At 42.0% G+C, this 15,010-nt stretch overlaps 2 protein-coding genes and 1 pseudogene across 2 annotated transcripts; all 3 read right to left on the bottom strand.

Moving 5' to 3' along the window:
- Positions 1–8,292: 8,292 nt before the first annotated feature.
- On the bottom strand, positions 8,293–9,872 carry LOC147611346 (pentatricopeptide repeat-containing protein At2g34400-like). Its single transcript, XM_086784891.1, has 2 exons — positions 8,760–9,872; positions 8,293–8,511 (listed from the first exon to the last, which is right to left on the bottom strand). The coding sequence occupies exons 1-2, from the start codon at positions 9,870–9,872 to the stop codon at positions 8,293–8,295; spliced, it is 1,332 nt and encodes a 443-aa protein (XP_086641017.1).
- Positions 9,869–10,423, bottom strand: LOC147611345 (pentatricopeptide repeat-containing protein At1g71460, chloroplastic-like). The gene has a single exon (XM_086784889.1). It carries the CDS (start codon positions 10,421–10,423, stop codon positions 9,869–9,871), a length of 555 nt encoding a protein of 184 aa, XP_086641015.1.
- A 127-nt stretch (positions 10,424–10,550) lies between these two features.
- LOC147611344 (pentatricopeptide repeat-containing protein At2g03880, mitochondrial pseudogene) lies at positions 10,551–11,204 on the bottom strand (annotated as a pseudogene).
- Between the last annotated feature and the right edge of the window lie 3,806 nt (positions 11,205–15,010).

The raw sequence follows: 15,010 nt of genomic DNA, 5'->3' as shown, positions 1-15,010 counted from the left end.
GGAAAAGATTGCACTTGGATCATAGAGACCAATGCTTTTTTCCTCATTGAGAGGGACAGAGCTGTTGATTCTTTTCCATAGAACAATTTTTGTTCGGGATTTACTTCATCTACGTAGCATAATAGAATTGTGCACTTTTGCCGCACAGGTCATAGCTGGGGACTTGTCGAATGTTGGTAAAAGCATAATGAGTGATAATGCAAGCTTAATGTGAGCAAGGGATGATAAATGAGCTATGGTGGTTCAAGATAAGCCATGGTGGTCACATGAGCAAAAAGGTAATTAATTAGCACTTAATCAAGGATTAAGGGAACAAAATGGCAGCATAATGAGGAGCTTCACATAGCATAGAAATTCGTATATTTCTCATTAGGAGGGCCATCATTTTATAGCCAAAGTGTACAAGGTTGAGTGACATCATTGCTTTCATATCATCAAGGGCATCCAAGACCATCTCCCCCCACATGGCTCCCTAGAATATAGCCTCCAGAGCATCTTCTGAAACTCGCCTCTTCCAAGTGGGGGTTTACCCTTCATTCACCTAGATTCTCTTCATATTACATGGTCCTTTTACATTTCATTGTGTGCCTTAACCTTAGGCCATGACATTGATCACATATTCCAACACCCTCCCTTGATCATGGCATGGTATATTGCCCTCCCTTGATCCAAACATTACATGAAAGAAAAGAAGCTTAACTCATAAGGAGTATAGCTCTACAGTACATAAAAGAAGTTAGAATAGCTCATAGGGAGCATGGCTTCTACATTGTGAAAAGAAAATAGCATGACATGAAAACATTCCTCTCCCATACCCCATCATCATCATAGCATCATCATCATCATATCCATGGGCATCATCATCATTTGTTGGTCATGGAGACCCAACTCCCCATCAATCCCCCCTTGAGGGCTACATGGCCTACTGAGAGATATTGTGGGAATCATAAAAATAACACATAACCTACATCATCGGTGGTTAGAGGTGTCCATACATAAACATTTGGGTAAGAGAGGGCATAAACATTGTTGGCTTTAGAAAGCCCAATCTGCATCTACCGCTTCATCAAAAGAGGTAGTAACATTGTTACATGCTTGAATTGCTTCTTCGGAATCATTCGAAGTGCTTGCCATATTTGCCTAGTTGGTGTAGCATTTGTCGGCGAGGTGACCTAGCTTTCCACATTTGCGCTTTGGCTTGTCTTTGTAGTAGCAATTCTTGAGAAGATGGCCTGTCCTTCCATAATGTGTACATTGGAGTGGTTTGCCAGCTTGCTTTTGAACAAGGTATGCCTAGGTTGAGACAAGATCAATGGCCCTACCTTTCAACTTCTTCTCTTCTTCCAAGAGAACACTCTCTATCCCCTCCAAAGTGGGATCCTGCATGTACTTTAAGGTCGGCATGAGTGTATCATACTCGGATGGCATTGACTTTAGGAGGATGGCTATGGCATCACTCTCCTTGACTAGTTCATTGATGGCTTCGAGCTGGGCCATCAAGCTCTTCATGGTGTTGATGTGAGACGCAAGTGTCTCATCAACCTTGAACTCTAGACTGTAAAAGTCTACTTTGAGACTGATTTTGCTGTGGAGGCCTTGAGCACCAAAGGATTTATCCAATGAATTCCAAGCAATTTGTGAAGATGTTCCATTACCAATGTAATGTATATAACTATCTTCAACTCCAAGGGCAATGAGAGCTAATGCTTTCTCATCCTTGGTTTGCCGAGAGACTTCTCCTTCTCGTGTGGCAGGTTTAGGTATAGTACCATTGACTATGCCCCAAACTCCTTCTTTCATTAGTAAGAACCTCATTTTGACTTGCCAAGTGTGGAAGTCATGATCGTTGAATTTCTTGATGAAAGAGGATGATGACTCCATGATTGGAATTGAACAATGCAAAGTATCAAAAGCTAGAATCCCCCTTCAACATATAGATGCATGTTATTACTCAAGATTTCCCCAAACCCATAAGCCTTTGCATAGTAATAATAACTGGGCCTAGACTTGATTTTCATCCTAGGTTTTCTAATTTTGCTTTTGGGTTTCAATGATTTCTTGATATAAGCTTCATTATATGATTCCGCATCCGAAGGCATGATTGCAAAGAGGTATTCAACTCAATATGCATATTAAAATGACATCACAATAGATAATTACTATTAAGTACATGATGATTAGTGGAGGTGATTAATTCAAAGAGGGAAAACTGCCCCAAAAAACAGAGTGAGCTTTGAGCAATTGAATGAAGCTCTTCCCAAATGAGAAACATAAAATGCTTTAAACCAAGTGAAAACCAAGGTGTTGGCTTTAAACTCAGCACTCAAACATGTCAAGATGCTGCTTCAATCTCTGGAAATCTTCTCTGCAACATAGCATGTACTGCTACTGATAAATTAGTTCAAACAGCAGCTACAGTGGACCATTTCTCATGAAAATCAACACGTGGGGGCTTCATAGCATCAACATTATGCTCACAAGAGGAATTAGCAAACCATTCACCATACAGCACGAATTAGATGAATTTCACCAGAAAACAGCGTGCTGTTGTTGCAGAGTCGATTGCACCATGTAGACTGCGTGGGAGCTCACATGGAGCTAGGCGTCGATGGAGCCGGCTGCAAGCTTTCTTTTGAATCAAGAAGCTTGTGATTTGATGGATTATAGAGCCCGTATGAAGCAAAAAACCAGCAAGGGGTGAGTTGGAGCTTTAATGGAAAGCTTGCAAAAGTGAGAAATATGATTAATGTGGTTAATTACTATGCCTAAGGATAACCTCGCTCTGATACCATGTTGGTAAAAGCATAATGAGTGATAATGCAAGCTTAATGTGAGCAAGGGATGATAAATGAGCTATGGTGGTTCAAGATAAGCTATGGTGGTCACATGAGCAAAAAGGTAATTAACTAGCACTTAATCAAGGATTAAGGGAACAAAATGGCAGCATAATGAGGAGCTTCACATAGCATAGAAATTCGTATATTTCTCATTAGGAGGGCCATCATTTTATAGCCAAAGTGTACAAGGTTGAGTGACATCATTGCTTTCATATCATTAAGGGCATCCAAGGCCATCTCCCCCCACATGGCTCCCTAGAATATAGCCTCTAGAGCATCTTCTGAAACTCGCCTCTTCCAAGTGGGGGTTTACCCTTCATTCACCTAGATTCTCTTCATATTACATGGTCCTTTTACATTTCATTGTGTGCCTTAACCTTAGGCCATGACATTGATCACATATTCCAACAACACCGTATGCGAGCCACGAATGGCTACAAGCATACAACCAGGAAAGCAAACTCTAACAGAATGCAAAGGTGTGTCACTCACCGCTCAAACCGTCGTCGTGAAGGATTCCCATGTTGCAGCCGTGAAGGAGGAGCCACCGTCGCCGCTCTACCGCCTCGCCGCTGTGCCACTACACAGTGCTCGATCACTCTCACTCTCTCTCTCTCTCTCTCTCTCTCTCTCTCTCTCTCGCACACACGCAGGAGAAGGAAACCAAGAGGATAAGGCAAGAGCACTCTTGTATTCAACACATGAGAATGAGAGTTTTAGGGTTACATTTGACTCTTATAGGTGACTTGGCCGTTCACACATGGGCGTCCATACATGGCCGGCCGATCCTAACCCTTACCCTGTTGATATTCAAGGTGCGCCTCTCATCAGCAATCACCCAATCCCTTTATCCTTAACATATGGTGCCGACAAGCCCGGCCCATGACTCAGAATATTTAAATTAATAACGTAAAACATAGTACGTTTCAATGTCCGTCATAGGTTAACATGCCCCCCTTCCTGATGTAGATTCCGTCCTCAGAAGCTATGGTATGGTAAGCTCGATAGGGTTGTTGTGGTAGACCGTCTGCAAAACAGGAAAGTAGAGTGAAAGTATGTGGTGCCAAAAATGTGCGCTTTTGTCGCACAGGTCGTAGCTGGGGACTTGCCGAACACCGTATGCGAGCCACGAATGGCTACAAGCATACAACCAGGAAAGCAAGCTCTAACAGAATGCAAAGGTGTGTCACTCACCGCTCAAACTGCCGCCGTGAAGGATTCTCGTGTCGCAGCTGTTAAGGAGGAGCCGTCGTCGTCGCTCTACCACTGTGCCGCTACACAGTGCTGGATCACTCTCTCACTCTCTCTCTCTCTCTCTCCCTCTCGCACACACGCAGGAGAAGGAAACCAAGAGGATAAGGCAAGAGCACTCTTGTATTCAACACATGAGAATGAGAGTTTTAGGGTTACATTTGGCTCTTATAGGTGACTTGGCTGTTCACACATGGACGTCCATACATGGTTGGCCGATCCTAACCCTTACCCTACTGATATTCAAGGTGCGCCTCTCATCGGCGATCACCCAATCCCTTTATCCTTAACATATGGTGCCGACAAGCCCGGCCCATGACTCAGAATATTTAAATTAATGACGTAAAACATAGTACGTCTCAATGTCCGTCATAGGTTAACAAGAATTGAGTCTCAATTTAGGATCCATCAGTCCCAGCCTACTAACCCCATCCAATCCCACCGCCCAACCACTGTTGTGATGGGATCCAATTAGGAATTTGGTTAGGTTTTGTCCTGGGTACCAGGGAAAAGGCCCCCTAGCCGGATATTCATGCAAACTTAAAACTAGTCACACCACTTACACACCCAATATGAAATTGCCTTTTTCACAGATTCAGCTGTCTTTAAAACAATCATTTAATGAAATCATAGTTACTCATCATAATCCTCCAAAACATTCTGGTTGAATCCTAATTTCCAATCATTCCTTCCTCAGTGTACCTATGGCATCATTGGCAAAACCAAAACGCTCACCACCTGTCCACTCAGGGGTCTTTTCGATGGTTCCTAGCTCATAGTACTCAGCAATATTCACATATCAAAATGGAATCTTCGTTGAAGATCAGCAAGATCAACCCAACAGATCCATATAAAAGAACCATGGACTCATCCGTTTGAGGACCAGCAAGGTCAATCAACCAGATCCATGCTCGAATTCAGAAAACAACTCTTACTCCTTGTTCCAATATCTGCCTCCACGACACACGTGTGGGTATCGTCGACAACCCAGAGCCCGAGCATGGTCTAGTCAGCACCCTCTAGGATCCCTCGCAGGTGACCTAGTGCTTCACTCATAGGCCGCTTCCTTGGTCCCTCATCCACTGTACCGGAAGCTCACCATTTTAATCGAACCGAGACTGGTCAAGACCTCAGCCGACCTTGCTACGCGAGACGTCCTCTAATGACTCTCTGTTTTAGCTGTTTTGCAACTTTATCAGATTAGGTCTCCATGACCTCATTCACAAGATGGTCAAAATGCTTCTCTAGCATTCTTGACATAAAACAATCATTTAAAAACAGTTCAAAAATACAGTTTCTATAACGAACTCTCATCTTTCCACATCAAACCACATTAAATAATTCCACAACCATTTCATAAGTCTTCCTATTCTCATCCAATCACATCATTTTCATCTCATCACATCTTTCCTCAATTTATCCTCATCAGATCTCATCCACTTCAATCTACCCATATCCACATCTATCTAATCGTTCACATGTACGACTACTCGCATCTATCCATACATTCATATCTATCACTTCACATTCACATATATTCATGTCTCTTTACATCACATCACATTCTTTTACATACACATCTATATCCATTCTTTCACATACATCCACATCCATTCTTTCACATACTCATTCACATCCATTCTTCTCATACACATTCACATCCATTCTTCACATACACATCCTTATCCATTCTTTAACATACTCATTCACATCCATTCTTCACATACACATTCACTCACATCTCATATCTTTCATTTACATTCTGATTCACATGACATCACATCTCATCCATTCATTCACATTTATCTGATTCACATCACATCTATTCACCTCACATCTCATCACATCTATTCACCTCAGATCTCATCACCTCTATTCACATCACATCCATCCATCCATTCAATCCCATCTATCTGATTCACATCACATTTTATCACATCTATTCACCTCACATTCTCATCATCCCTATTCACATCACATCCATCCATTCATTCATTCCCATCTATCTGATTCACATCACATCTCTCATCTATTCACCTCACATCTCATCACGTCTATTCACGTCACATCCATCCATCCATTCACATCTATCTAATTCACATCACATCTCATCACATCTATTTACCTCTCATCTCATCACCTCTATTCACATCACACCCATCCATCCATTCATTCACATCTATCTAATTCACATCACATCCATGCATCCATCTATTCACATCTATCTAATTCACATCACATCCATCCATCCATTCGCATCTATCTAATTCACATCACATTCTCATCATCTCTATTCACATCACATCCATCCATTCAATCATCATCTGATTCACATCACATCTCACATCTATTCACCTCACATCTCATCACCTCTATTCACATCACATCCATCCATCCATTCATTCACATCTATCTAATTCACATCACATCCATTTATCCATTCGCATCTATCTAATTCACGTCACATCCATCCATCCATTCGCATCTATCTAATTCACATCACATTCTCATCATCTCTATTCACATCACATCCATCCATTCAATCATCATCTGATTCACATCTTATCTCATCACATCTATTCGCCTCATATTCTCATCACTTCTATTCACAGAATTTAAACATAGAATTTAATTTAAGAGGATTCTAATTTTTGATATAAAGATTCTTTACGCATCTATTTATGCATAATTCAATTTTAAGGAAAATAACACTTTTGAAATAAAAATAAATCCTTTATGCATCTTCTTATACATAAATTTGATTTTAATGAGAATAACACTTTTGAAATAAAAATAAATTCCTTTATGCATCTCTCTATGCATAAAATAAAAAATAATGAGAATAACTCTTTTGAAATAAAAATAAATTCCTTTATGCATCTTTCCATGCATAAAATCAAAATTAATGAGAATAACTCTTTTGAAGTAAGAATAGGTTCCTTTATGTATCTTTCTATGCATAAAATCAGAATTAATGAGAATAACTCTTTTGAAGTAAAAATAAATTCCTTTGTACATCTTTCTATGCATAAATTCAATTTTAATGAGAATGACACTTTTGAATAAAATAAATCTTTTAGAATGCATAAACGGAAGGAATTACTCTTTTAGAATAAGCTAATGATAAACTTTAGTTCCACAAAATTTAAGAAAATTTTGCCATAACCTCCTTTGTATGGCTGATCATTTCTCAATTTTAACATTCATTAATTCAATTTATGACTTGAATTAATCCAATTTAAATTCTAATATCTCTAATCTACTCCATTTTCTAAAAATTAAGAGAGTAAACAATGAAAAGAGTTTAATCAATCATTTAGTTAAACTTCAAGAAGGGTTGAATTGTAAAGAAGAGAAGGGGATGGCCTTTCCATCAAGGCATAGTATCAGATTTTAATTCAAACATTTTCAAATCATAAAATTTAAGAAAACCATAGATTTAAAATCATAGATTTAAAATTCACAATAAGTAAGAATTAAGCTTACATGGAGTTTGTAAGCTTTCCTTTGGCTTCAGGGATTGAGGGTTCTACTCTTGTTTGCAGCAAGAGTGGCCACTAGTTCTTTTGGAGAGGATTTAGTAAAAAACAATTGAATTATCAAGTGAATTCAATGTATTTGACTCTGTGGAGGAGTAGAGTAACAGCAGTGCATAAACACTATTTACCTTTTACAAAGGAGGAGGCTTCTATTTATAGGAAAAAGTGAGCCTCTAACCAAGCAAATTGATTCTAGAATTTTCCAGATCAATTTGGTTACTTTTTTTAACCATTTTCTAGATCAGTTTGGTCACTTTTTTTGACCATTTTTAGGTCAATTTAGAGTTAAAAAACAGAAGAGAGGAGAGATGAAAATATCTCATTATTTGTGAGTTTAAAACTCATCCACACATGTGAAATAGGCACCTCCTTCATGAGGGGAATTCCCCACACTCTGAGGTGTCAAATGCATCATTTCCTCTAAATATCTCTTCTTTTTTAACTAATAAACCTTGTCCTTAGTCAACTCTTCATCTTATGTGAGTATTTACTCATTTTTGGGGGATTTTCTTTTATTCTTCAATTTATCTCCTCCCTACTTTTGGATTCCATGAACATGCTTTCACTGCATAGACGTGCCACAGCACGACATCCACCCCCTCTAAACCTGCACATGCTCCGGTATGTGCCACCAAGTTGCTATATAGGCTAATCTTCATTCAAATTTATACTGATTTGCCTTCATCTTTATCAAATTTTGGCACGTTATCTTCAGCTTTTTCATCCTCTGAACCCACATTCTCATCAAGGCTTTCCTGACTGGTTGAATTTCCAGTATTGATCATCCTGCTCATAAGAAGCCTATTTTCAAGGGTTGTTAAAACTCCATCTCCATTCTCTTTGCCAGCTAATGCAACTTGCACAAGTGTTGGTTTGGCATCCCCCTAGTTGAAATTCTCACAGCTTTTACTTTCATAATATACAGTTTGATTGTTCTCAGAGCAGTCCACAACTGTGTTTCTAGATTCCCCATGCGTGTCGAGAATATCTGCAAAAGATAGCATTGCATCGTAGTATTGCCCATCTTGCATGGTTAAGCCAACATCATCCTCGTTCAAACCTTCTAGTGATAATGGGGTTGAACCCCCATTGACATTAACCTTCCCTGTTGTCTCAGAGGCTGGTGCCTTACGCTCAGGGTAGTCCATAAGACCACATCTCGCTCTGACAGTTTAACAAACGACACCCATGCATCCTCCACACTTGCACACTTGCCGTACATGGTAACAATAGCTGTCACCACTGCAAGCATAGAGTCAAACCCAACAGCAACAATATGGGCATGCAGCTCCTGGCCTTCCTCAAGTGATCCTTTGCTTGCACATGCCAAAAGAAAGTTTATATAGGTTGTCCTGTCTCTTTTAGGCATTTCATCAAGTATACTTTGAGCATCTTTTAGCCTGCCCCAGTTTCCGTACATGTTCACAAGGGCATTTCCCACAGCAGTATCTAAATAAAGTCCTCTGCCAAAAATACTAGCATGCAATCGCTCACCGTTACCTTGAACAGCCTGGCTGCCACATATCTCAAAAATGCTGACGAGTGTGATACTGTTCGGCAGTACTCCCTCTTGCTGCATTTGCTCAAAGATTTGGAGACTACTACTATCTTTGCCATGCTGGGCATAGGCTGCAATGATGACATTCCATGAAACAACATCACGATCGCGTAAACTGCAAAACATTCTCCATGAGCCCTCCAGATTGCCACATTTTCCGTACATATTGACAAGGGCATTCCCCACCATGGTATCTGAATCAAATTCACGCGCTGAGAGGAGAGCGTGAAATCTCTTGCCTTCTGCTAGAGCCCCCTCATCAGCACATGCAGATAGAGTGCTACAGAAAGTGAACTTATCCGAGACTAAATCCTCCTGCCACATTCTGCGAAAAAGCTGAAGGGCGGCCTTACTCTCACCATTCTGCACATATGCTGCAACCATGGCATTCCAGCATACCCCATCCCTCTCGTGTATCTCATCAAACATCCTCCGTGCTTTGTTCAATACACCACATTTTCCATACATGTTCATGAGGGCAGTCCCCACCACAGTGTCTTTTTTGTACTCACTAAACAAAACATGCACATGGATCCGCTTGCCTTCACTTAGGGCCTCCATGCTACTACATGCATCGAGAATGCTGATGAATGTAACATCACTCGGCAATGTTCCTTCCCATAGCATTCTACAGTAAAGCTCCAAAGCATCTACAATGAGCCCATGCTCAATATAGAGAGCAATCATTGTATTCCAGAAGATGGCATCTTGTTTTTGCATTTGAACACTCTCCGTGCATCTTCCACGCTGCCACATTTTCCATACATGCCGACCAGTGCTGTGCCAACATAATTATCATCCATGCACCCACTGCTTGCAACTTGGACATGCACTTGCTGGCCTTCAGATAAAGCCGCTTGGCTGGCATATGCAGATAAAAGACTAGAAAAAATGTACTTGTTTGGCATCAACCCTTCTGCTTGCATTCGTCGGAAAAGGAGAAAAGCATCTTTGCACTGCCCCTGCCGGGTGTGTGCTCTTATCATGAAATTCCAAGAGTATAGATCCTTTTCACCCATTTGAGCAAAAAGCCCATCTGCCATCTCCACAGAGTCGCATTTTCCATACATGTGCAAGAGGAGGTTGTTAAGAGGTAGAACTTGATCAAGCCCATTTCTGACAATGTGATCATGGATGTACTTGCCATCACATAAGGACTTTAAGCTGTCACACCTCTTCAAAAGAGAAGCATAGGTGGCAGCATCCCATGGAGACCCTCGTTGTTGTGACCGACACATAAGGTTTTGATGGGTATGTAAGGCGATATGCAAAAACCTCCTCCCTTGATGTGTGTCACATGATTTCATATATGTGTGAAGAAAAAGAAGGGCAAGTGCCAAGGAGGCAAGGGTGGCAAATGTACCATTAGTCGTGTTGTCTTCTTTTATACTGCCCCACTATGTACTTCCCTTCAGGCTTAAACAGCTTTGCTGCACAATTGCCTCTGCACACTGCGCTATAGATATTTGATAGTGTCACATATGGTGAGGCCTTCTCCAGAGCCAGCTCATACACATTCTCTGCAGCACGTTCACCTCTTGGTACATCAAACTGGTCCTTGCATGCCCCAAGCAGAGTTGTCCAAGTTATTGAAGTGGGAGTATAAGGCATTTCATTAATAAGAGTCTCTGCTTCTTCAATCAGTCCTGCTCTCCCTAGGAGATCAATCATGCAATTGTAATGATCCACCACCGGTGTGATGCCGTAAGTTGTCTTCATGGATCTGAACCACTGGCGACCCTCATCCACCAAGCCAGAATGGCTACATGCATTAAGTATACTAACGAAGGTGATTTCATTAGGTACCACTCCTTCCTGCCTCATCTGGTCCAAAAGTCTCTGGGCATCCTTGGCATGCCCGTGCTGAGCATGTGCTGCAACAATGACTGTCCATGCAACTGCATCCCGCTGGGGTATATTCTTGAATACTCTGCGAGCATCCTCCAACATACCACACTTGCCATACATGTTCAAAAGAGCTATTCCCACAACAAGGTCTGACTCAAATGCATTGACCATAACGTGGTTATGCATGCGCCTGCCTTCCCCTTCCACCGATGCCCTGTACTGCTTCAAATCACCATGAGCTTCTTTTCAAAGACTCTAACTGGTTGCAGCCATTAACTGGCACATAGTTTATTCATGTATTACAAATGAGCATTCCATGTGTACATATAATGCCATCATATATGGCTTTCCTGAACAACGAGTAGAGCTTTAATCTCCATGTTCATACACTCAATTCTACAGCATTCTGCAGTGGCATTCCTTTTATCCTTCTGATGTTTTGGGCTTTCTCTATGTCGAACCATTCATTCAGATTATCATTGCATACATTTAGCCCTGTTTTTCAAAGAGTTTCTTTCAGATATTCCGACAATTAGAGTACAAAGAAGTATCCACCTTTCCGGCATTCATAAGTTCTTGAGCATTCTAACTGTTTTGCAACTTGTAGGGAAGAAATCAAGTCAATACAAGCTCCTCACCTTCCTCAGCTATCAAAAAGCTCGAGTGTCGTAAGCCCTTGAGACAAAGGGTTAGCTTCAAGTCACTACAAGCTCCTCTCTATCCTTGGTTATTGGAATAGATGAGTGTCATAGGCCCTTGAAGTGGCAGGAATGGATCAAGTCATTGCAAGCTCCTCTCCTTCCTCAGCTGTCGAGAAGGATGAGTGTCACAAGCCCTTGTTGCCCATTCTACAGTCCTAAGAGAGAACTACAAGTCTATACAAGCTCCTTGTTACCCCCTTCTCTTGAGGTGAACAAGTGTCATAAGCCCTTGTAATACTTCTTCTTCCCTAATCCACCTGGGTCAAATGGTACCAACAAATCATACAGGCTCTGCTGCCTGTACCCTTAAGGAATACCCTCTAGATCATAGGCCATCAAGGTTTTCTGCCTCATACATATGCTGAAATCATCACATACATAGTTCACGGGGATTTCACCACACTCTCACCCCAGCAATTTCACGTCGGGTTCACCAAAGAACGTGGGCGGTGTCGCTGGGAAAGCGCGAGGCTTCTGGCTGTGAGAGTAAGTGGTTGAACTTCAAGGGACATCACCAGCAAAAGCTAGAACCATCATAAATTAAAGACTCAACCATACATGGGTAGTCAAAGCAAACGAAAGCCTCATGATCCAAGCCAAAAACTGGCATTAACATAGCTTGATTCATAAAACTCAACACATCAAACCCCAGGAAAACATCTCATAGGTATATACATCCAAGATTCACGGCCAGCATTGGCACCATAGTTTATATCAAAGACAAGGCTGACATCATCATAACATGTCATAATATAGGACCTCAGCTTTATGAACCATCACATCATATTCACAATACTGAGCCTTCAATGCTTATGCATTCACTTTGCATTCCTTGGATCATAGACACATCAACAATATTTGCCAAGAGTTAGATTCCAAGCTTCACACACATGTGCAGCCAACAAATGTCAAAACCCTTGTCATAATCATATTCCTTTGAGATTGCTTTCAACTCATCCCAACCAGACGTAGGTCGTCCAGGACATCTTTTGGAACTATGTTGCTAGCTGCTGAAAACAATCCCAAGAGTCACAGCGGCCAATAGCTAGCCTCCACTTCAAAGACATAAAGGATGTGGGTCCCACAGCATACAAAAGCAAAATCATGCTCACACCAACTTTGTTATGTACATTGTCGTGCCTGCAATCTGATGCCTGGTGAAGCCAGTTTAAATAGCTCAAAAAAAAACTGGTCTGGCAGTGTTCCCTCCTCTAAACGGCTCCCTTCTGTGCCTGGCTATGAGGCGGCGTCTTCTCTGTGTATGCCCCCACAAGGCGATTCTTCTCTGTATACCTGCAGCTGCGCTGCTCCTCTCTTCCTATCACACACACGGCTTCCTTCACGTGCCCAGCGGCCGTCCCTCTTTATCACACATGAACCCCCTCTGCAACTTCAGCTCAGCCTTCTCCCACACACAAGGCGGCCTCTTAACTTCTGCAGCAGCTGCAGCGCCCTCCGTACCCAGAGAAGCTCCTTCGTGTCTCTCGTGCTGTGGCTGACTTTGACCACCACCTAGAAGGCCCCTTACGCCAGCCCGACTTGCAACTGCAGCTTGCCTTCACGCACCAGAGCCTCCCTTGGCTTTTTGTCTACCGCTGCGCCCCAGCCTGTCAGTTGTGTCGACTAAGGCGGCCCGCTTGTCTTCCCCGCCTATTTGCTCCACCCTGTACTCCCCAAAAACCAGATACCCCCCCCCCGCTTTTCTCTTTTTCTTAGCACTGTCCTCCCCTCCCGCAGCGCCAGCTCACCACCCTCTAGAACATCACGCTGGCCAGCTTCCAGAAATATGCGCTGGCCGCTGTGTTTATCTCCCACGTGATTATCTTATAAGTGGCCATATTTTCCATCATTTATTTTATTAAAGCCACCAGTTTTTCCATTTCACACTAAATACCCAAGGCAACATAGCCCCTCGTTATTTTTTTCTGCCCTTCCTTCCATACACACTTCAATAAAGCTTCAAGTGCCCACACATACCAAACATCCGAGCAGCGGATATTATCTCCATCATCTGACCTCTCACCCGACAGGCCAACAAGCTCAAAGCCAAACCATTTCACCTATACACCTGGCGACGCCCTCAAAAGCAAAACCCTCCACACGCCATACATCCCATATGTACACAGGCACTTAATCCCATGCATCTGGATTTGCATTTAATGGCCTCACATGCATGGTTTCACACCATAGACGTGCCGTGGCACGACATCCGCCCCCTCTAAACCTGCACATCCTCTGGTATGTGCCACACAGGTCCTGGAATTCAGTGTCCATGCATTATTTGCACACCAACATTGGTATATGTACAAGCATCCAACTAGGCGTCTTAAACCAAGGGGTTATCCTTTGTTGAAACATAGCATGACATCTTAGCCTACCCCCTTAGCCTGCAAGATATTTATATCTTAGCAATCACATCTGAATGGTTCTGCTTTCCCACCTGGATCAAATACCAATCGCTTTTGGCATATGTGCCATATCCTTTGCTCATATGAAGCCCTATCCTCACTTAGATTCCCTGCATATGCATAATTACCCTCATCATTCAAAGTGAGATGCTCTTCTAAATGATTTGCTTCAAAATTTTCCTCAGGACATGTTTGAAGCCTTTGCACCACATATTGTATGGCCACACCAAATAACAACTGCATTAACAGCATGGAACACACACTTGATAACATCCCATCCAAATCTACCTTGCCTGGATCCAGCTCACCCACTGACAAACATTCATTCTTCTCATCCAATGACGGAAAAGCATCAACACATACAAAGTCCAACAAGGCATCATCAAGAATAGCCTCCAGCTCTGAATCAATCTCATCACAATCATTTGGCTCACATAACACCTGCACATCCTCACTTGCAACCGACAGTTGACTAGCATCAAGCATAGAAGAGCCCAAAGCTGATGGGGATCTATTATATACCACGAAATCATCCAATGCATCATCTAAGATAGCATCCAATCTAGGATCAATCGCATTGAAGCCATTATCATCTTGCAATCCCACATGTTGATTATCATGAACATTCATACCCCCATAGCTATAGATAGATGCAAATGGATGGATGGATTTGATGTGAATTAGATAGATGCGAATGGATGGATGGATGTGATGTGAATTAGATAGATGTGAATGAATGGATGGATGGGTGTGATGTGAATAGAGGTGATGAGATGAGAGGTAAATAGATGTGATGAGATGTGATGTGAATTAGATAGATGATGTGATGTGAATTAGATAGATGTGAATGGATGGAGGGATGTGATGT

This window comes from Cibotium barometz, chromosome 47, assembly GCF_041138505.1.
Source record: "Cibotium barometz isolate CiBa-2024 chromosome 47, ASM4113850v1, whole genome shotgun sequence".
Lineage (NCBI taxonomy): Eukaryota > Viridiplantae > Streptophyta > Polypodiopsida > Cyatheales > Cibotiaceae > Cibotium > Cibotium barometz.
This window is presented reverse-complemented; position numbering and strand designations above follow the sequence as displayed.

Bases quoted from the DNA above. Each gene is read 5' to 3' on its own strand.
- LOC147611346 (XM_086784891.1), bottom strand. From the start codon at position 9,872: ATGATTGCTCTCTATATTGAGCATGGGCTCATTGTAGATGCTTTGGAG. The intron at 8,512-8,759 runs GTAAGGCACCAG...AATTTCAACTAG, and splicing joins TCTTATGGACTACCCTGAGC to GGGGATGCCAAACCAACACT.
- LOC147611345 (XM_086784889.1), bottom strand. From the start codon at position 10,423: ATGTGTCGGTCACAACAACGAGGGTCTCCATGGGATGCTGCCACCTAT.